Genomic DNA, 23,257 nt, shown 5'->3' with positions numbered 1-23,257 from the left:
TTTATCATCAAGAAATGCTGTTTCTGGAAAAGTAGCTCATTTGACTGTTCTTTACAGCATTTTCCTCCTCTAAAATACACATGTGAGTTCAGTGGGAACGGCCAGCCTACGTTCAAGTTGTAAAATCCTGCTACAAACAAACTTTCCCACCTAATTTATTTTTAAAATATTTTATTTATTGATTTTAGAGTGGGGAGAGAGAGAAAGGCAGTGGGGGAGGAGCAGGAAGCATCAACATGCTTCTCACATGTGCCTTGACCGGGCAAGCCCAGGGTTTCCAACCCACAACCTCAACATTCCAAGCTGACACTTTATCCACTGCGCCACCACAAGTCAGGCAACCCACCTAATTTTTTAAAATCATTTTTTCCTTGGTCATTATATAGTCATTGAAAACACCATTTTTAAGGCTGAATAACATTTTAGTTCGTAAGGGTTGAGAAGTTTTAAACTATTTAGATGTTCTGGTGTTCTTTCATTTTCGTTTTTCCCATTTTCCTTCAAGTGAGAGCAGGGGAGAGAGACAGATTCCTGCGTTTGCCCCAACTGGGATTCACCTGGCAACCCCTACCTGGGACCAACACTCAGACCAACTGAGCTACTGGCTGACAGAAGAGAAGAGAGAGGGAAGGAGGAGAGGGAGGAGAAAAGAATCAGATGGTCGCTTCTCATGTGTGCCCCGAATGGGGATCGAACCCAGGACTCTGCACGCCAGGCAGATGCTCTACCCACTGGCCAACCCGGCCGTGGCCAGGCTTTTTTATTTTCAATTCATTCCTTTCATTTATTATAGTTAATGCTATGATGTATGGCTTTATGTTCAAATTTACCTTTCCTGAGAAATTAATATTATATAGAAAATTACTAAGTCAAAAGGTACAAATTATTTTTAACATTTCTAATATATTTTGGTGGATTATGGTCCAGAAAAGTTCTGGTGAATTTTACTCCCAGCAGCTGAAAACCAGGTACCCATTTCACCACACCCTCATGATCATGGTATATAAAGTTTAGACTTTACTAGTAAGTTCCATAACCTGAGAAATTATTGGCAAGATTTTCAAAGCATGATGAAAGAATGGATAATAAAGTCTAAAACTGCACATCTATTGTACTCTGGATCAGTAAGATTTTCATATATACAAGGTTAAATCTAAATACTACAGAAAGACCGAAACTTTAAAATTTAAGATAATCATCTAAAACATATTCAATACCCTTCTTCAAGAACACAAGATAAATATATCAAATAACTTCTACTGGTTTGCAATGACCATAACTCTTGCATTTTAAGAATAGCCACATCAGTGAGCCATTGCTTCTGAGAGAAGTGTTATCTCATTAAGGTGTATTTGAAAAAATAAATAAATAAAAGGGTTGAGAGTCACTTCTCATAGAGAACTTTCAATAGCAAAAGTTTGATTTCTCTCTCTTTCTCTCTTATATTCATGAACATCTTTAGTTTCTGCTGCCTTGAGTTTTTTTAATCACATCTACTCAGTCAATAATTGTTTTAGTATGTGTTGAAAAGATATGCATAGATGATATAATAGATACTAAATGCATAATTCTAGATACAAAATAATGTGTGCATATCAGAATAGCTAAATACACAGGTTCTTGACAATCAGACTGGCCAGACTCCAATCTATCACATACTAGCTATGTTTACTTAGTCAAGCCATTTAATCTCTCTCATCTTAGTTTCCTGATCTGTAAAATGAGAACAATGGCACATATCCTGTAGGGTAGTGGATGAAATGAGATAAAATAGTTAAAGGACTTATCATAATATCTGAAAAGTCAAAATATGAGCATTCCAATATAATAATCTTCCAGATATTAAAAACATAACACACACATTTCGTCAATAGAGGGAAAGCAGGGAGAGACTCCTGCATGCGCCCGACCGGGATCCACCCAGCATGCCCACCCGGGGGACAATGTTCTGCCCATCTAGGGCATTGCTAGGTTGCATCCGGAGCCATTCTAGCACCTGAGGCAGAGGCCATGGAGCCATCCTTAGTGCCAGGACCAACTTTGCTCCAATAGAGCCTTGGCTGCGGGAGGGGAATAGAGAGACAGAGAAAAAGTAGAGGGGGACGGGTGGAGAAACAAATGGGCGCTTCTTCTGTGTGCCCTGGCCTGGAATCGAACCTGGGACTTCCACATGCTGGGCTGACACTTGACTGCTGAGCTAACTGGCCAGGGCCTCATCCACACAGTGTTGAGGGCCAGACCTCACTTCTGAGCTCTGGATTCTGCAAATCTAGCTTTACAATCTTTCCTAGGATAAGGAAAGTTACCTTAAAGTCAACATGTTCAAACTAAACCAAAGAATTTTAGTTGAGTTCAACTTGCCAAGAATCCAAAAATAGATAAGCCTTTTATTATCCCCCATTTTGTATTACAGTAGTCCCCCACACCCTTATCTACCATCTCACTTTCCAGGGTTTCAGTTACTCACAGTCAACTATAGTCCAAAAATATTAAATGGAAAGTTCCAGAAATAAACAATTCATAAATTTTAAATTGCATGCTATGCTAAATAACATGATGAAATCTTGTGTAATCCTGTGCCTTCGCAGCCAGTAGGGGAACCATCCTTTGTGGGGTGTATTATCTCACTTCATCTCATCACAAAGGCACTGTATCATCTCGCATCATTACAAGGATGAGTATAAGAAGAACACTTTGAGAGAGAAACAATATAACTGATACTATATTGTTCTAATTGTTCAACTATATTGTTTTTGTTAATCTAGTGTGCCTATTTATAAATTAAATTTTATCAGAGTTACACATGTAAAGGAAAAAGACATGGCATATTTAGGGTTTTATACCATTCCTGGTTTCAGATGTCTACTGGGGGTCTAGGAATGTATCCCCCATGGAGAAGGGGGGACTATTATATGGTACACCTTTTCTTTATAGAACACCTTTTCTTTATCAAAGTTCTAACTGTATACAAAAGCAGGGATAATGCAGGTTTGCTTACCACTATATGCCCAATGTCCTACATAATCAAAAAGCTTCAGTCCTAACATCAACAGAAACTTTTTCTATTGCTTAGATGGGAGTCTTTCAGCTTTTTTCATATTTACTGCTGCTTTAGAGAGTTGAGAAGATTGAGTGTTTGGTACAGAGTGTCAATGTAATGGACTTTAGGATCCTACGTAACAAACTACACAGGATCAACCGCCTCTCATGTTTAGTTTGCCACCAGTGTTCCACCATGGCTCTAATGCAGGGGTCCCCAAACTTTTTACACAGGGAGCCAGTTCACTGTCCCTCAGACCGCTGGAGGGCCGGACTAAAAAAAAAAAAAAAAACTATGAACAAATCCCTATGCACACTGCACATATCTTATTTTAAAGTAAAAAAAAACAAAACGGGAACAAATACAGTATTTAAAATAAAGAACAAGTAAATTTAAATCAACAAACCGACCAGTATTTCAATTGGAACTATGGGCCTGCTTTTGGCTAATAAGATGGTCAATGTCCGGTTCCATATTTGTCACTGCTAGCTGTAACAAGTGATATGATGCACTTCCGGAGCCATGACACGTGCGACCCGCGTCACTGAAGTAGTACTGTTCGTGAGTGATGCTGCGCTTTGTGGATGCATCCTGTGCTCCTCTCACTGACCACCAATGAAAGAGGTGCCCCTTCCGGAAGTGCAGCGAGGGCCGGATAAATGGCCTCAGGGGGCCGGATAAATGGCCTCAGGGGGCCGCATGTGGCCCATGGGCTGGAGTTTGGGGACCCCTGCTCTAATGAGATGACACTGATTGGGTCTCATCCCAGAGATCAGATCCACTGAACAGAGTGTATGTACTGCATAAGTAAGTGGAACAACAAATCAATGTCTCTCTTTCTCTCTCTCCCTCCCTCTCTCTTTAACATTAATAAGTAAAAAAAAAAAATTTTTTAATAAATTAAGACTGCCTCTAAAAAAGAAGATTTAGCCCTGGCTGGATAGCTTGGTTGGTTAGAGCATCATCCTGAAGTGCAGGGGTTGCCAGTTCAATCCCTGGTCAGGGCACATACAGGAACAGGACGACGTTCCTGTTTCTCTCTCTCCCTTCCTCTCTCTAATATCAATAAATACAAATTAAAAAAAAAAAAAGACTTAGTACCAGCAATACTAGTACAATTCGTGCCTGGCTTGTTTGGCAGACCTGCAAAATGATGGTATCATTAAAAACAAAACAAAACAGTGAACTTCATTTAAAAATATTTTCTACATTTTATATAAAAAATTAAAATTGAGTTAGACTTTTTTTTTAGCCAATGTATGAGTAGAAGTTAGAAAGCAACAATGAATGTAAGTCTAATTCAAGATTATGTATAAAAAGGTTAAGTTTAGGATCTCATTGGTTAAACTATAATGACTTTCATAAATTCACTTAATCAAAACACATTTCACGTATTTTTAATTAACAGTGTACTTAAGCCTGACTGGTGGTGGCACAATGGACAGAGCTTTGGCCTGGAATGCTGAGGTACCTGGTGTGAAGCCCTGAAGTCTCCAGCTTGAGCCCAGGCTTGCCAGCTTGAGCATGGTTCCTGGCCTGAGGCCAAAGGTCGCTGGCTTGAGCCCAAGGTCACTGGCTTAGCTTGAGCACCCCCCCCCCCATCAAGACATTTATGAGAAGCAACCAATAACAACTAAAGTGAAGCAACTATGAGTTGATGCTTTTTACTCTTTCTCCACCCTCTCTCCCTCCCCCTTCCTGTCTTTCTCTCTCTCAAATCAATAAGGAACAATGTGAACTGAGGAACAGGAATTAAACCTGACGGAAGGGGGAGGGAGCTGTTTGAAGGGGGGCAAGGGAGATGTTGAGGGGATTACGGGGGAGGCAGGATGCATTTGGGGTAACACTAGAATCTATGTAAACACAATAAATTAAATAAAAATAAATAAATAAATAAAAATATATAAAACAGTTTAGTTAAAATTTCATCATCTGCAGAATATTTATCTTACATTTATTCACAAAAAATAAACAATCTCTGAGGTAGGGAGAGAATAAAATGTATTTTTGATTCTACTTTATTTTTCCTTTGATTATAAAGGCCATGGATAATCAAGAAAATATAAAAATAAATAAGAATAAAGGCAAAAATAAAATTCAGCTATAAGTATATCAATAAGAAGTTATCCACTGTTCCATCCGTTTGGTATATTTCTATTTTGTTTACACAAGTGAAACTGCCTGGCTCCTGTGCCTTCTCAGTAGTTATACCATGAACAGTTTCCCATGTGACTAAATATTCTTTACAAACATGACTGTTAGGTGAACACAGTATTCCCTTATACGTAACAACTCCCCTAACTTTGGTCACTGAGGTTATTTTCAATGATTTGCTATTACATATACTTGTAAACAATTAGTACAATTAAATTCTAAAAGTCAACCTAAAATATCATTCAACAGCAATAACAGATTTAGCTCCCTAAACACAACCATCAAGATCTAAGGTTCATTTTTTTTCCTAATTATAACAAATAAGTTAATGTCTTCCCATGGAATTTACCTTTCACGAACACTGGAAATGTGGCAAATGTGTCAAATTCTGAAAACAATTTTAAAAAATAAAATTCTAATTTACAATTTAGTATAAAAATAATTTTGCCAAAGGGAACACATAAACTCATGTAAGGAAATTATTTCTGGCTCAAAATGTTTATTATAGAGTGGATCAGGAAGTAGGATACTCTTTTTTCAAAAGTAAATAATCACTATAAATGAATTTACGTTGTTTTTCATAATTATTCTTCTTTATTGTGCTAAAACACTAATTTGAGACTTCTAGTTAAATGTGGTAGGTTAAACACATATTTACTTCTACTCAAAAACTTCACTGAAATAACTGTAAAAATATTTTTATCTTAAAAAAATCTAATCCCATAAGGAGAAAAAGAATGAAAAAGGAGAGATGACAGACAACATTTAGGTAGCTATTATTTAGAAAAGAGGAAGAGAGTTCAGGAACAAACTGATTTATGCTGAACCCAGAAAAATCTGAGGAATCTGAAACAAACACCACAGACCTCTAAAATTAGAGGTAAAAGTAGAGTCAAAAACAGAAAGATCAGCTAACATCTTTCCCAGATCCCCTTCCTGATCACATCAATGGAAACTAGTTCTCTGGAGAGGCTGAACTCATAATGGGGCAGAGAGGGGTTGAAGGGAAGAAGGGAGGTAGAGAGAGAGAACACTCAGGATAAAATCAAAGTGCACACATTGAACAGTAAGAGGGTAAGGCAGGCCCCACCTCCTCCGTCAACCAGGCTGACTGATCATATCTAAACTAGAAAAAAATTACTTATAATCATAGTGGTAAGTATCATAAAACCTAAACAGTTTCAAGTGATTGCCTCTGGGGAATAATGTGGGGAAGAAAAGGAACAGAGTATAAATCTCTATTTTTTTATTATTATTATTATAAGCTGTGGGGGAGCTGGTTCACTCTACAAGATCCATTCTTGTTTTCGTCCTTCCTTATTAACAGAATCACAGACATGTTTTTATCAGAAAAAAATACAAAATTCTCTAACATTTTGGGGATAGGTAACAAGATGGAAGTGGTAGTTACTGAGTAAGACTTAGGAAAAGGTGTTTTTGGTCTACCCTCAAAAAAACCCTAATCTGCTATTTGGAACTCAGATGTGGTGGCTGAAACTCCAGCAACTATTCTGGATCATAAAGCAAACATGAGGTAAAAAGGCAAGGATGACGTAAGAAAGAAGGAGCAAACGATGATACAATGATGGTAAAGCCACCATAACACCCCCATACTATCTATTCAAGACTTTACACACGAGTAAAAAGTTATGTTTAAGCTACTTAAATCAGGTCTCTATTAGCAGCAAAATGCAATTCTTAATATGTAAGTCTTATATGACTTTTTAAACTAAGTATACGGCATGAGAAGGCTGTGGTGCAACAGAGAGAGCGGCCTAGGACACTGAGAACCCAGCTTTGAAACCCTGAGGTCACTGGCTTGAGCACAGGGTCACCGGCTTGAGAGTGGGATTATAGAAATGACCTCATGGTCACTGGCTTGAGCCCAAGGTCGCTGGCTTGAGCAAGGGGTCATTGGCTTGGTTGGAGCCTTCTGGTCTAGGCACATATGAGAAGCAATCAATGAACTAAGATGCCTCAACTATGAGTTGAGGCTTCTCATCTCTATCCCTTCCTGTCTGTCTGTCTGTTTCTCTCTCACTAAAAAAAATTAAAAAATGAACTAAGTATAAATAAAACATTTCTAAAAATATCAAAAGTAAATTTTAAAGTAATTCTAATCAATAGCAAGAATTGTTAAAAAATATATTATTATACTATAAGAAACTACTCAAAGAACTATATATAAACATCATATAAATTATCAACACTAAGAGACAAGAATGTTTTTCTAAAACAGTTAAAATTTAATTTCTCTAAAGTAAAAGACTTAGCACATATTTTAGAAGATTATGAGGCAAACTCTTTTTTCGATTAGATCGTCTCTTAGGCAACTATTAAAGTACCTTGCCTGGCCAGATTGCTCAGCTAGTGAGAACGTTTTCCTAATACTCCAAGGTTGTATGTTCAATCTCTGCTTCAGGGCACATACAAGAATCAACCAATGAAGGCAAAAATAAGTGGAACAACAAACTGATAGTTCTCTCTAAAATCAGTAAATAAAAATGTTTAAAAATAAAGTGCCTGGAGCTTTGGCCGGAGGGTTCAGCATATAGAGCACTGACCTAGCGTACAGGCCTCCCAGGTTCGATCCCCCATCAGGACACACATTAGGCAACCATTTGCTTCTCTCTTTCCCTTCCTCTCCCTCTTCTCTCTCTCTTCCCCTCGCACAACCAGTGACTCAAATGGTTCAAGTGTCAGCCCCAGGTGCTAAGAATAGCTCTGTTGGTCCAAACTTGGCCCCAGACAAGGGTTGCCAGGTGGATCCTGCTTGGGCACATGTGGGAGTCTATCTCCCTTCCTCTCACTTTAAAATAAAAGAAGAGGTAGGGAGGGAAGGAAGGTGGGAAGGAAGGAGGGAGGGAAGGAGGGAAGGAAGGAAGGAGGGAGAGAAGGAAAGAAGGGTGGAAGGGAGGGAGGGAGGGAGGGAAGGGGGAAGGAAAATAAAGTGCCCGGTACACAGTAGTTTAAATTTATTTGATGATCATTAAATACCTTTTTAGCCACTTAAATCTGCATTACAAATATAAGTATCCACTAAGAAATCCAAAGCAAGAGTAGACCAGGTGTCTCAATTCTGGCACTATTGATATCTGGACCAGATCATTTTTGGTGGGGCCACACTGCACATTTTATCAATAGGATGTTGAACAGCATCCCTAGCCTCCACCCACTAGATTCCAGTAGCGATCCATCCCATTTAGGACAGTCAAAAATATCCCTAGACATTTTCAAATGTCCCCTACAGGAAACAAAATCTCTGAGAAAAATGGAGCTGTTTTTGCAAATCATTTAGTGCTTTATCAGGAGCATTTAGCTCTTCTAGTTAAATAACAGAATTTTTTAATTGTAAGATTTCTAAATTTCCTCTCAAGTTTACTGTGGGATACAAACTATAAGTGACCTGCAGACTAGATTATCTCTAATGTCCCTCTTAAACCTTCAGAGGATTTCACATGGGAAATATTAATAGCCTCTGTCTATTTAAGCCTATCTATGTCCTAGGTATAGTACTGAACACTTCACGTTCAAACTCTCAATTTATACTCATGACATTCTCATGGGATGACTATTAACCCCATTTTAGTAAGAAACAATTTTACAGTCTTTTAATCAACATAGCAACGTGTTTCCAGAAATACTGACCATTCACTGTAGTTATTCTAGCACTAAACTAAAAAGAAAAGTACCTTAGCTTGCTTAGTTTACAACCAATTTCACTTGTTCAGGCCTCAATTTCAATTATGTATGAAAATTACATAAGAGGACCTATCTAAAGGCCTTACAAGTTATTAGACCCTCAATAAAATTAATTTCCCCATTCCTTTCATCCTCAAAGTAAATTAAATATCAGTTAAGAGCCAATTCTATTTAAGTATTTGTTGAGAGTCTACTAATAAAAGCCAATGGGAATGTGATAGGGACAGTTAGTTGACATTACACCATGTAACTATTTGGATATCAACACTAAGATCTCCAAAATCCATCACCATAGAAATCAGTTGAAGCCTAAGGGACTATTCCCTTAATTTGAGATTTTATAATTACTAGTATTGTTTCTCAAATGAAGAAGTAGACCCTCAAATGCATTGAATATATGCATAAGTTATCACGTTATCTATTGTCCTCTGTTTTCCCTGTCCTTTTGGTAAAAGACACAAGAGCCTCTCTGGAAGTATTCTTTCCTCTCTCCCTTCACCCACACAACTAACTGCCAAGAAATTTTTATTCAGATTTCTCTCTAAGAGGAGGAAGAAAAATTGGAGCCTTTCTTTTCAGTGCCACAAGATTGTGTGTATAAATCATGTATTTAGTTAACTGTCATAACCCAAGTGCATATTACTCATTTTATAGATTACTCACAATTAAGTAATATACTAGTAAGTGCAAGTTACTTTATACCACCTTATCCTTACTAAATATTAGGAAACCAAATGTTAAAAAAAAATCTTTGGAAATTAGATTACATAATTTACTTATTCCCTTACTGGCAAATAAAACAGAACTACTATACCATTACAATTCTATTAATCAATGGATAAAATTCAACTTATTACAGGCAATCTTTTTATTCTACCTTCAAGTTTTAATGCAAAACAAGACTTCACAAAAAACTCACCTGCCGGTTGGAATCAGGACAGTAGCCCTAGAAACAGATCTACTGCTAGAAAATTAGAAAATATGTCATGAGGTTTCAGGTAGAAGTTGGCAACATAGCCCTGGCCAGTGGTTCCGTTGGCGCCAATATGTCAAGTTATAGGGTTCGATCCCAGTCAGGGCACACACAAGAATCAAACAATGGGTGCATGCATGGGTGGAACAACAAACTCTTTCTACCTCTCTCTCTTTCCCTTCCTTTCTCTCTAAAATCAGTAAATAACACAAAACGGTTTATTTTTAATTTGGTAAAGTTATTTTAGTTAGTACTATTTAGTTTTATTTCGTTGTTTACTTAAGTGATAGTGGAGTTTTTTAAAATAGACCTCTTCATTTATTCTTAAAATAATTTACTATCACTGTTCAGACACTGTATTTTACAGGCTAAATTTATTTATCTGTTCTTAAACTGATTTCATTAGAATAAGAGTAGTTAAATATTCTCTAAAAATGTTCAGGCCCTCAAAATTTCAATGCAGTTTCAGCAATTAAGGGTTATCTGATCAAGTAAATTAAAGCTAAAAGTAACCAAAACCAAGTTGCTCATTAATGACAGCAAAAGCAAAAAACAGGAAAAAATAAATAAAAAATCTTTCAGCCTATGACTACATTAAAAATATCAATTATAACCTAATTTTCATACGTTTAAAATTATTGTACATAAAAAGTCTATCAATATCATGGTTTCTAGATATAAAACATAATTAGGCCCTGGCCGGTTGGTTTAGTGGTAGAGCATCGGCCTAGCGTGCAGGAGTCCTGGGTTCGATTCCCAGCCAGGGCACACAAGAGAAGCGCCCATCTGCTTCTCCACCCCTCCCTGTCTCCTTTCTCTCTGTCTCTCTCTTCCCCTCCCGCAGCCGAGGCTCCACTGGAGCAAAGATGGTCCGGGCGCTGGGGATGGCTCCTTGGCCTCTGCCTAGGGCACTAGAATAGCTCTGGTTGCAACAGAGCAAAGCCCCAGAGGGGCAGAGCATCGCCCCCTGGTGGGCGTGCCGGGTGGATCCCGGTCGGGCCATGTAGGAGTCTGTTGATGCCTCCCTGCTTCTCACTTCAGAAAAATACAGAAAAAAAAACACGCCAAAACAAAAAAACCATAATTAGAAACAAGTACTGTCAAGACACTGAACCTCTACACCCAAGTGAATGCCAATACCAAAAATAAATAAACAAAAATACATTTTCAAGAAAATCACTAAATAGCAATGCCAAAGAAAAATGACATACTTTTATATATGAAGACAATTTCTACCTTCAAATCAATTTAGCTATGGTGGGGAGGGAGGAATGAAATAAAAATCAAAAGACAATTTAAAGTATTAACAACTGGAGGGTGGAGGGATTGAGCAAAAAAGGACAAAACAAGAAAGAAAAACTCATGGATACAGACAACAGCGTGGTGGCTGCGAGGGGGCAGGAGGACACAGAGGGGGTAAGCGATGATGGATGAGCACTGGGGGGCGAACACACAATATGGTGTAGAGAGATGTAGACTGCGCAGCTGAAACCTATATAATTATGTTAATTAGTGTTACCCCAAAAATTCAATTAAAAAAAATTCCCTGAATATTTCAACTCCATCCTTTTTCTTTCAGTGCTTGGAAAAGCATAAAATCACACTTCAGAAAATATGGTGCTTCCTTCCTGTTAATTTTATTTCCTACTTGTTACCAGGATGAAATAGCTCATTTTAATTAATATGTGAGGATCCAAACATATTACATATTCACTCATTTCATTACTATCCCTATATGACACAAATAACCAAGGCACAGAGAGGTTAAGCAATTTGCCCAAGGAAACAACTAGGAAACGGGGGAGCATGATTTGAGCTCTGTACATCCAAGATAATAAACAAATAAAAAAAAAAAAGAATGGAGTGAAAAACGAGTAAAACTTTTTGTCCAAAACAATTTGTGAAACAAGATTGTTGTGAATGAGAACAAAATGTTCAAACTATAAACATATCTAGATGTAAATTTTGATTACACGACTTTTACCCAGACAAGCACTTTGGTCCTATTATACTGTATTTGATTATGGTTACACACTTTAAATTACATCATATTGTAGTGACAGTCGACCAAATAAACAACGTTCTGTCACTGTTCGAACACTGTATTTTACACGCTGAATAAATACATCGTCATTTAAAGAATAAAGGGGTAACCTGAGCAATAGTTAAAGGAAAAATACTTTACTAGTAGTTAATTAAAAAACAGAGTGAGTGTGTTGCAGAAAGACGTTAAGAAAAGATGACAATCACAGTGTCTCAAACCCCACCTCCCCCCCCCAAAAGTAACAAATCACCACGGGTCAGCGCCTAAACCAACAGAATTGGCCCACTGGGATCTCGTGAGGGGATGACAGGAGACCCCCGCGGAGGGGGAGGGGTGGCGATGACAGGAGAGGGGGCAGAAGAGAGCCGGCACGCCTCCGATCTCCGAAAAAGAGGAGATTATGGGGTGCAAGGGGCGGGGAAAGCAGGCAGGAAACGTTGCCAGAGACTCCTCCTGAAGTGAGAAGGGACGGGGTAGGGAACAAGAAGGCGGGACCCTCGGGCAGAAAGGGGTCTATTTGGGGAAGGGGAGGCATGTCAGTAGCACAGGGCTTCCTGCCAGCGGACCCCCTCCTCCAGAAGCTGCCCCCGACAAACTCGCACTTTCTCAGCAACCCCAAGGCGGCGGTCACCCGCGTCCCCCTCCCCGCCCCCCGCCCCCACCCCGAGCCGGAGAGGCGGAGGGGGAAGCTTCACCCTCACTTTCCCGATCGGGCTGGCGGACTGAGCACTGGACACGGCCCCGGCGCGAGGACGAGAAGGCCGGGAGATGCAGGGAGGCCCGGAGCACGGGTGACAAGTCCCAGCGGCCGACAGGCGCCTCACCTGACAGAAGCGTCGGCAGTAATCCCGACTGCTGATCCCGACGCCGCCGCCAGCGCTGCAGCCGCCGCCAGTGCCGCCTACGTCGTCGTCCGCAACTCGAAGCCCCGCGGGGCCTGGCGGGGACTCCACAATGGCTACGAGCTCTTCTCCGAGGCGTTCGGCCTCTTGATCGCTCTCTTCCTCCGCCATGAGGCTCTCGCCGCCCAGCGCGTACCAGCCCCTGCGCCGCCGCCGCTGTAGCTGCCTCGGCTAACCTCCTCCTCCTCTAGTTCCCTCCCCTTTCCCTCCGCCCCAGGCGGACAGGGGCCTCTCGTCTGGCTTTACTTCCGGCTCCGCCCACCCACGCCCACAGCTTTCATTGGAAAAATTTAGCCGCCAATCATACACATGCCTGACTTTCCACGACCATTGGACAAACCAGCCATCTGTTTAATAGAGCCGCTGTCCATTGGTCCCTGCTGCTCGGCGGTTGCTGGGGTCCACCTACGAGCTTTGCCATAGGCGGCTCAAGAGGACGGGGTGCGGTGGGGGACACGGCGGCCGCCGCGGGGCTCGACCGGGCAACGGCGGCGGCGTCGGCGACGTCGGCGGCGGGTCTTCCTCTTCCCTCACGCCTCGCTCCTTTTTCTCTTTCTCCTCCTTTCCTTCCAGCCGGGTCTCGTCTCCTTCCCCTAGCGGCCGCCCGGATCCTACGGTAACGAGAAGCTCGGGAGGCCGAGGGTGGGCCCGGCCGTTGGTGCAGGCTTTGGGCCCCGGGCCTTCCTTCCCGAAGCGGAGCCGGGGGCGGAGCCGGGGCGTCGATGTCGGCGGGAGGAAGAGGGAGGAGACGGAAAGCCTGACAGCGGCCGCCTCCGTCGGGCGCCTGCCGCCTCCTCCCCTGAGACTGCCGCCAAGTCGGCTCTCGAGTGGCCGGGCCCGCGGCCGGCAGCTGGGACGCGGCCCTGCCCAGCGAGCGGCCCGGGGCGGGCGCGGGAGCCGGGCGTCTAGACTGCGGGGACGTCCCGCGCCCGCCGCTCCCTCCCTCGGGGCGCCGGGCCTGCGGCGCGCGGGGCGGTGCAGCCGCGGGGCGCACCCGCCGGAGGGCGTGGGCCGGGGAGTGTCGGGGCGAACGTCGGGCCCCGGATTTGCGGGGTCGAGTTTCCTGGGGGGGAGGTTTTCCAGACACCTGCGTGGTGGTCGTTGATGTTGGTTCACGTTGTCATCCACCCTTCTTTCTCTCCCTGCCCCATAGATCTATTTTTTTCTGTTTGTTTTCGTATTTTGCAGCAAAGGCATGACTTCCCAGCACCGCAGGGAAAACAGGGTGCAAGCCCAGAAACTATTTCCTCACCACCACTTGTTGAAAAACTGATTTGAAAGCTTCTCCGGTTTGAACAAACAGCAAGTGCCGGGATTTCATGCGCCTCTGGGTTTGCGCTGGGACCCTTTAACTACTAAGTTCAAGACGAAAAAAACTGGAAACGAATCCGGTAAACATTCAAACGGAAAACTTCAAATGATTTTTACTTTGCTCTGCTAAGTGATGTGCTGCTTTTGTTGGCTAATTCCTGCTCTTCGCTTTTTAACGTCCGCTTTAAAATCATTGCACCTTCTTTTGAAAACACTTGTCTTTCTGGCCTAACCTCGAGCATCCTCTGCTGTGTAGATATTGTCTTCTGCAGTAACACACAGACATTTAAAAGTTACAGGACATTGGAATGTATAGGCCTTTCACATTTATAGGTGATGGAGCATTTTAGGACTCAGAATTATGAACTTTTTTTTTTTTGTAAGTTTCAAAGTCAGCTATTTAAAGGCTTTTCACGTAGAGAGATTTAGGCCTTACTGTACACAAAAATGCAATGTTTTTCATAGCTCTTTTAAATGCATTACTAATTGGGACTGATTTGCTATAAGAGTATAAAATGCAAACCATTAACGTAAAGTACAAACGTGTAATGGTAACTCACTAAGTACTTACTAGGCAGGAATCATATCTGCCATTGAAAACCTATAGCCAAACACAATATTTGGCACATGAAAGCCATAAATGAAACAGATTTTTAATGGAAAAATAGAGTTAAACCTGTTAAGTCCTAAACTTTATTATACTTTTTAGAATCTCTGTGGAATATTAAGTCCTTCTCTGAGTTTATGTTCATAGATGTCTAATATCTAATACATTGTCAATTTAAAGTACTTTTGAGAGAGATTTCATGTTACCCAGCCATGAATTCTCTAGTGTGGATTTAACTTACAAAACATAATTCTTAAACACACACTTAAGAATTTGTCTCTGTCTTATTTGAATTCTACCAAATTCATTTTAATTTCTTATGTCTAGGTTAATGTAAGTTTAGCCCAGAGGCGTGGCCCTAGGAAACAAATGGTCACCAACAACGACATTTGTTCAGAATATCAAGTTTTCAGTGCCCATGATTTTGGCAATGATCATAAAGTTGATGATTAGGATAAATTTAGAAAGTATTAAGCTGCTTCTGAGTTAAGTATTTGAAAAAATAGCGAACATAGTCATTTATGTATTCCATCAACAAACTGTGATCGAGCATCTTTTATATACTGGGCGCTGTATTAAGAAGTTCTCAGTTTCTTTTCCAACTTACGAGTTAATAAATGAAATAAATATTAACAAAGTATTAGTCTTTAATGGAAAAAGTATTAGTCTTTAATGAAAAAAAGGAAAATGTTAGAAAAAGTTATAGATAACAATCATTACCTTTTAGAAAACTAAGTAGAAGTATAAATGCATTAAAAAATTTACTTTGAACTCTATTTTGGCTTTAAAACGTAATGATACTGTTTTTGAGGTTAATGTGTTTGATCTGTCTTTCTCGGTTTTACTTTTATTTGAGCAGTTTTGGAAATTACATTTATCTTCATATAGAATTATGTCAGTTTAGTTAACTCAGCTGTTTGAACAGACTTTGTTAACAATTCTCTATGGTTGTGTTTCTAAAATCAGAACTGTGTCCCAGAACTGTCAGGGAAAAAAGACTCTTAAACTTGAATACACATCTAAATTGGATAAAAATAATCTATCTGATACCCTAAATATTGATCTGTGATTAGGTTTTCCTAAAGATAGTGACATCTGAGATTGTTAAATATTTTTTCATAGTTCTAATTTATTTGAATTTTATCAAAATCAAGTAATGGATGTAGTTCTTAATGGACACATAGTCTGTTCATTTAAATTAAGTCTTCTGAAATCTTTCATCTTAAAAATGCTTATACTTTTATTGTTAATGCTTCCCGAATGAACTGTTGTTAATAACACTTACCATTTCTCTTCTCTTGAAAGAACCTTATTCAAAGTCAGAATGGAAAGATTTGTAGTGACAGCACCACCTGCTCGAAACCGGTCTAAGACTGCCCTGTATGTGACTCCCCTGGATCGAGTCACCGAGTTTGGAGGGGAGCTGCATGAAGATGGAGGGAAACTCTTCTGCACTTCGTGCAACGTGGTTCTGAATCATGTTCGCAAGTCTGCCATCAGTGACCACCTCAAGTCCAAGACTCACACCAAGAGGAAGGCCGAGTTTGAAGAGCAGAATGTGAGGAAGAAGCAAAGGCCCCTGACTGCATCCCTTCAGTGCAACAGTACTGCGCAAACAGAGAAGGTCAGTGTCATCCAGGACTTCGTGAAAATGTGCCTGGAAGCCAACATCCCGCTGGAGAAGGCTGACCACCCAGCTGTCCGTGCTTTCCTGTCTCGCCATGTGAAGAACGGGGGCTCCATACCTAAGTCAGACCAGCTGAGAAGAGCGTACCTGCCTGACGGATACGAGAACGAGAATCAGCTCCTCAATTCACAAGATTGTTGACCAGGAGGTTACCACCATTGTGATCAAGAGAAATAATGTGGCGTATTAAACTTATGTGTTGATTGTATGGTTCATTTTTCTATTTATTTCATTTAAAATCATGTGATACAGAATAGTTTTTCAGTGTGTATATAGTTGCAGGCAAAAAAAAACAAAACAAAACAAAAAAACTCACCTTAAAACTTGTTAATTTTAGTCACCAATGGTGTAAAGCAAAACTTAGGGTTTAGAGTGTGTTAGGATACCTTCAAACCTGATGGTTATCTTTCAAAGGAAGGTTTTGCTCCTGAGATGTTTGCATGGAAGAACTGCCCTCTCTGACCCTCTTGCCACGTATTCCTGGTGAGATTACTTAATCTCTTGGATTGAAGACTAGCCTAGGAAATTGAAGCTGCTGCCAGGCAACGCCACTCACAGTAATTTACAGGAATTACTTCTGATTAGAGGGTCCTCCTCCAAAAGGGAGGGGTGGTGGGAAGCTGTTCTCGTATATTCGGATCCCTAGCAGAAAATGACTGTTTATTTCAAACTCGGCTTTACTTGTATGTGATGTAGTTACCTTAACTATCCTTCAGTTCCTCCTTTTAAAGGCTTGTTGTTTTATTTTAGTAGCAGCTTCAAGTGACCAAAAGACTAAAATCTCTTAATGTCAGTGCCAAAAGCCATAGGGAATTTTGCAGTGGCATGGTTTTTAGTCTCTTAATATAAAAAACTTTTGAACCATAGCTTTCATTTCAAGCATCCTCTTGAGTTTGTAAGCTTTTTTTTTTTTTTAATGTCTTGATGTTAAAAGACCAGGATTGTCAATTTAAACAGACATTTTATGTGAATGAGTTTTCTATTTTTACAGAAAATTAGTACTTTTTTGGCTGACAGATCAGAAAATAAGGAAATTGCTTTCTCTAAATTAGTTTTTTCATATGGTTTTATGAGTTTATTTAGGTTAAGTAAACTAGAAATAAGTTTACTTTCATGTTTATGTGCTTTGCCTCTGGTGGTTCAAGGTTTTTAAATGGATGGTAAACAATTGTGTGAAAATACTGGCGAGAATTTTGTAGTGGAGATCTGGCAGTATTCTGCGTAACTAACTGTTTTGGTGAGGAAATAATCAGTTCTGTTAGAGGTCAGCTATGTTCTGGAAATGATCTCTATCTGAACCTCACTTTCCTAAGGGTTATCAGAGACCCAAATTATATTTTTTAAAAACTGAACAGCTGAAAACCTGGCATAGAGCTTTAAAAACTTAAATTCTTTGAAAGCATTCAATTTAAAATACTTATAAAATATATTTCTATTACAAAGCATTGACAAATGATATCCTGTGTAACAGTGAGAGTTATCTTTAAGGTTATTTTACCACAAAACTGCATTTAACAATAAAGCCAAAGTGAATAAGAGCAAGGTTAGATTTTATATTTTTCAGAACCAGCTTTTCATGTCTGAATTTCTTTCACAGACTTAAGTTCCTATTTCAGATTGTCAAAGTGTCCATCTGATATTTAAATTCAATGTGGACTTATTTTCCATTTTAAAATAAGCCTGCCACCAAAAAAAAAAAAATCACTTGTTAAAATTTGAACTATCAATTTTCCTCATGGTCAGTTATGTTAAAGTACCACAAAAAATGCCTAAAGTAGTGCTCTCTTTGATAAGGCACACACATGAGACCAGCAAAACAATCAAAATGTACAAAATGTACTTTACTTTTACTTTTAGTTCCTCTAGAATAAGAATTTGCAGGCAACCATGTTTAATTTAAATTATCTATGATGGTAGAAAGTCTTAAGAAGCCTGGAAAATATATAATTGAATTTTATAGCACTATTTTCAAAATACAAAAGTAAGGTAAAATATGCAATCATTCTAAGTTTTCAGAACTCATTGGATTGAGACTGCTCCCTGTTTGGATATTAATTTGCACTTACAGCAAATCTGTCAAGGCAGAATAGCTTTGAGTAGTCCTAAGCCATAAACTGGGTGATGTTCCACTGGAAAATGCCAACAATTCACATTTAAGTTTCTAGTAATTACAGTCCCATATATCTTCATGTATTTCACTAGGCTCCAAACTGTTACCACATACACTATATCTAGGGGCATAATCCTTCCTGTTGGGATTATATCATGTCCTTGGATGCATTTTTCATCTTGGTGTGGAGGTTTAATGTGTTTCTTGACTTGATTATAAAAGTTTTTGTTCACTGAAACTGGTTGATTGCCTCATAGATAAAGAAGAATGATTATTTTAGCCTGCTCAAATACAAATCTGAAACCGTGGTCACATATATTAGATAACAAATGAGAAATATCTAAGAGGCATATACTGCTGTCGAGGTGTCGTGGACGTGTGTACAGAAACTTTCAATCTTAACTCTATAGTGTTAGTGTGATGCTATACTATTTGGGAAAATAGCATTTTCTATTTTATAAGTTGTATGCATAAACATAAGATTTGTAATGTTTCATTATAAACTGCCTTCTTCAGCAGATGCTTACCTATTGATGATAGTGTTTTCTCGAAGTATAGTAGTATGTCTTCCAGAATTTCACTTTATCCTTACAGTAAATAGTTCCTAGCTAGTTGAAATGTTAATTCCTTGTTGGTTTCTTTTGACTCTATGGGGCATATAGCAAGCCTGAAGGACATTATAATCACTTAATACAGGGTGAAAATTTAGAAAGATTGTGTATGAGAGCCCACATAGTTATTTTACTCATTTTCATCTTTGGGCAAGACTTCCTTTTTTAATCAAATACTACTTCCAATTAATGCATTTGGCCCCACTGAATTTTCAGGGACCAGCATCTTAGAATTGTAATCAATTAAGTATACACTTGGGATTGTTCTGAAGTACTCATTGCTTAAAAACTATTGTAAGCAACTGTTGGCAAGACCTCTAAACAGAAAGTTCCATGTTAAAAACTTTTGCCTGAAGGAATTTGTATGTGAATGTTAATAGAAAACACATTTAAACAAAATAAAATTTAAGGTGGCCCAAAATGAAAGCCACAAAAAACTCCTTTGGTGCTTAGTCTTTGTAAGGGCTCTCCATGGTTTGACTTGCCCTAAATGCCTTTAAATGAGTACATATCACCTTCATTAAGTAGAAGATCCATTCTATAATTTCATTGAACACCTTAGCCTAAAATAAATTGCTTTAGCTTCTGGTCAGCACTGATTAAAATGTGAGTAGTGAAGTGGCTATCTTAAATCTTGGTTTATCTGAATCCATACTATCATAGAACTGAGGTAAATACTGTTCTTACTTAATGGTATTCCACTTGTATCCAGAATACTGTATTCATTAAAATTTTACTATGTTCATTTTTGTATTCCCGTGCTTATTTCTCTCTTTTCTTTTGCTCATGCATGTATTAGTATAAATGTGTCAGTTTTAAAGTTTTGTCTGTGACTTAGAAATAAATTTCAAAGAGAATTTGTTTCAGAAGTTTTTGAAAACACATTTTGTTTTGTGAGTGAATACTGTATTTCAAAATTCCAAAAATTCAACAGAATTTTACTAATTGAGTTTTATTTTTCTATTTTGTGTCTATAGGATTATTTGTCCTTATGCCCAATATAAAAGTATGTATTCTCTCAAGTCAGAATCACATCACAGAGATAGCCCTTTTCTCCAAAAACTATATAGATGATATTTAAATAAGCTTAATCAGAGCTTTTAATTGGAAACATTTTAATTTTCTACTTTTAGAAATACCAGTTATCAAAGATGGGCCTATTTGCATTTCATAAGTTTTATTGAGCCTTTGAAAGATTTGCTATATTCTTATTTGCTACTGGGTGTATTATATATATATATATATAATATGTTGAAAATTGCCTTGCTTTTTAATATTGTTAGGTAGTTGTAAGGGCTATTCATTTCTATTTGTCAAATTCTATTTGACAAAAAAAATAAGTTTATAAAGTAACATTTTTTCTGGAATCAAAATAGTACAAAGGACCTTACAAAATCAGTCAATACTTCTGCTTCCAGTAATATCTTCAATGGTCAGAGATCTGTCTTCATTTTTAAGAAATCTCATTGAAATCTTTATTAGATGTAAACCAGTTGAGTGTATGTGCCTCTGAGTCTCATAACCGTTCCCCTTTATTTCCTGTGTTATACACTCGTAACAGTAATATAGTGTGTCATGGCGCAAAGGAGCTCCTGCGATCTGACTAGCTAACCTAGCCCTGTGAAATCTAAAACTGGAAGCACAGTAGGACTGACATGATGAGATACATTTGATATGTATGACGCTGGCTTTCATCTGATTACCCCTCCAATATGTTACATGATTATAATTGTTTTATATGCATACTATTTAGAATGAATTCTTAACTCATTTTAAATGTTGGTATTAGATAATTTAAAAGCCCATATCTTTGAGTGTTTGGATAAATTTGAGTAATATGCAATCAACTAGTAATCATCGAGACTATCATGTGCCTGATACTACTTGAGCCAAAGAGGACACAGAGAAAATTTTTTAAAAATCCCTTTAATTCTATTGATGATTCATTGTCATAATGTGGAGGAAGGGGGGTGTACATTGTTTTTTCTAAGCAACTCCTTAAGCATTCCTTGTGAGACCAGTTACTTCCTAGTCAAATAGTTATTACTGGTTTCATCTTCTCAAAGTCTTATTTCATTAAAAAAAAGTAATAAAACTTGTAGATTAAATGGTCTGCATGTTCTTTGAAAATCTGGTAGTCAATGTAAACTATAAAATAGCAATTTCAAGATTAAAATCTACAGTGTGTCTGTAAAGTCATGGGGTACTTTTGCCCAGTCACAGGAAAGCAACAAAAGACGATAGAAATGTAAAATCTGTACCAAATAAAAGGAAAACTCTCCCAGTTTTATACCTAGTCAGTGCAGTTCGATGTGGGCTCATGCACAGAATTTTTAGGGCTCCTTAGGTAGCTATCCCATATAGCCTCTACAGACTCGTCACTGACTGATGGCCTACCAGAACAGGGTTTCTCCACCAAAGTGCTGGTTTCCTTCAACTGCTTATTCCACCGAGTAATGTTATTCCTATGTAGTGGCGCTTCATTATAAACGCGCCAATATTCACGTTGCACTTTGGTCACGGATTCAAATTTAGTGAGCCACAGAACACACTGAACTTTCCTCTGTACCGTCCACATCTCGACTGGCATGGCCTTGGGCTGCTCTGCTGTATACACGGTGTTACATCATCATCTGCGCATGCGCACATGCTGCCACATCATCCTCAGAAACTGGGAGGGTTTTCCTTTTATTTGGTGCAGATTTCACATTTCTGCGTCTTTTGTTGCTTTCCTGTGACCGGTCAAAAGTGCACCATGACTTTACGGACACACTGTATTAAACAGTGGGATTGATCAGTTTAAATGCCTGTAAAATAAGAAACTGCCACATATTTTAATTCAATGCCCATAGTAAATCAAGAATTTTATTGAATATTGGCATGCAGCAAAATAGTCACTGGTGTAACTAATCACATTAATGATTATTATAAGAAAACCTGAGCTATCAAATATTAAATAACAGACTCTCCAAACTTTTTTGTTTAAGCATAGAAGGAAATGTAAAATATAATCCTTTTTCCTCTGAAATTTTCTTACCACCCCTATGTACCTACTCAATAATTTTAATCTTTTTTTGATCTAGCAAATTCTACATTTATAAATATATTCTACAGAACAAAATAGCCAACCTGTAAAGATATATGTAAAGGGATGTTCATTTTAATACTATAATAGTAAATGCTATGAATGTCCAGTTATAGGGAAATGGTCCAGAACTTATGACACATCCATAGTATGGAGACTTAAGTTATTTAAAAGTAGGATTCAGAAGAGATTCCTACAATATTGCTCAGTTTTAAAAAATCACATCATATATTTTCTCACGTTTGAGAAAAAGAATGCTATATTTGCACTATGTATGATGTAATTGACACCATGTTAAAATTGCTGACAGTGGTGACATTGAATGGGGCAGAGGAGACTATTTGCCTTTTTTTAAATGCACCCCTATATATTGACTCATCTAAAACAAGAACATGTCATTTTTGTCACACACATAAATATCAAGTAGACTTTTATTGAAACCTGTTTGCACAATAGTTATATCCAAATTGTAAAGAACAGCAGCATCATGAAATTGACCTACTATATTTGTGAGAATATTAAAGAATTTTAATTTCTAAACAAATATTAAAAATATCTCTTTTAATTCTTCAAAATTTACTTTTATAAAATGTAGTTGCACATTTATAAAGTTGTCATCTCTATTTCTCAAGTTACTCATTACTAAATATGTAGTGGGTCAATTTCAAAGCTGTTACTTTAACATCCTTGTACTTTTCTTCCTAAACAGTCTAGTTGATCACAGTAATTGTGCATGTTACTCCACTGCACTTCAATAATGCCTATAACAACAATTTTCACCACTGCTAAACGCTGTAGATGTTTCAAAACCTGTCAACTAATGGAAATACAACGAATGTCATAAAATATCAGTTCCTTATAAGTTCTATATAACTAAGGTGACCAACTTTTTTACAATGAAAAGGACAAAAATAAATGGAAAATAATATCATAAATAAAAGAAACATTTTATTCATTACAACAATAATACACTATAATATAATAAATGCATAATAAAAACATAATATTTTATATTGTAATTTGCTTACATG

General features: G+C 38.4%; 2 protein-coding genes across 3 annotated transcripts in view; one reads left to right on the top strand and one right to left on the bottom strand.

Annotated features, from left to right (window-relative positions):
• The window catches only part of ZNF654 (zinc finger protein 654), a 78,109-nt gene extending 65,048 nt beyond the window's left edge, over nucleotides 1-13,061 (bottom strand). For both annotated transcript variants that reach the window (XM_066347633.1, XM_066347632.1), the window contains exon 1: nucleotides 12,738-13,061. In XM_066347633.1, coding sequence (XP_066203730.1) covers nucleotides 12,738-12,926 — 189 coding nt within the window. In that variant the 5' untranslated portion in view covers nucleotides 12,927-13,061. The remainder of the gene's footprint in view (nucleotides 1-12,737) is intronic.
• Nucleotides 13,062-13,246: 185 nt separating this feature from the next.
• Nucleotides 13,247-18,221, top strand: CGGBP1 (CGG triplet repeat binding protein 1). Its single transcript, XM_066347635.1, has 3 exons — nucleotides 13,247-13,431; nucleotides 14,004-14,206; nucleotides 16,039-18,221. The coding sequence occupies exon 3, from the start codon at nucleotides 16,058-16,060 to the stop codon at nucleotides 16,559-16,561; it is 504 nt and encodes a 167-aa protein (XP_066203732.1). The 5' UTR covers nucleotides 13,247-13,431; nucleotides 14,004-14,206; nucleotides 16,039-16,057; the 3' UTR covers nucleotides 16,562-18,221.
• The last annotated feature ends 5,036 nt before the right edge of the window (nucleotides 18,222-23,257 follow it).

Source organism: Saccopteryx leptura, chromosome 8 (genome assembly GCF_036850995.1).
Source record: "Saccopteryx leptura isolate mSacLep1 chromosome 8, mSacLep1_pri_phased_curated, whole genome shotgun sequence".
Classification (NCBI taxonomy): Eukaryota; Metazoa; Chordata; class Mammalia; order Chiroptera; family Emballonuridae; genus Saccopteryx; species Saccopteryx leptura.
Note: the sequence above shows the minus strand (reverse complement) of the source record. Positions and strands in the feature narration are given on the sequence as shown.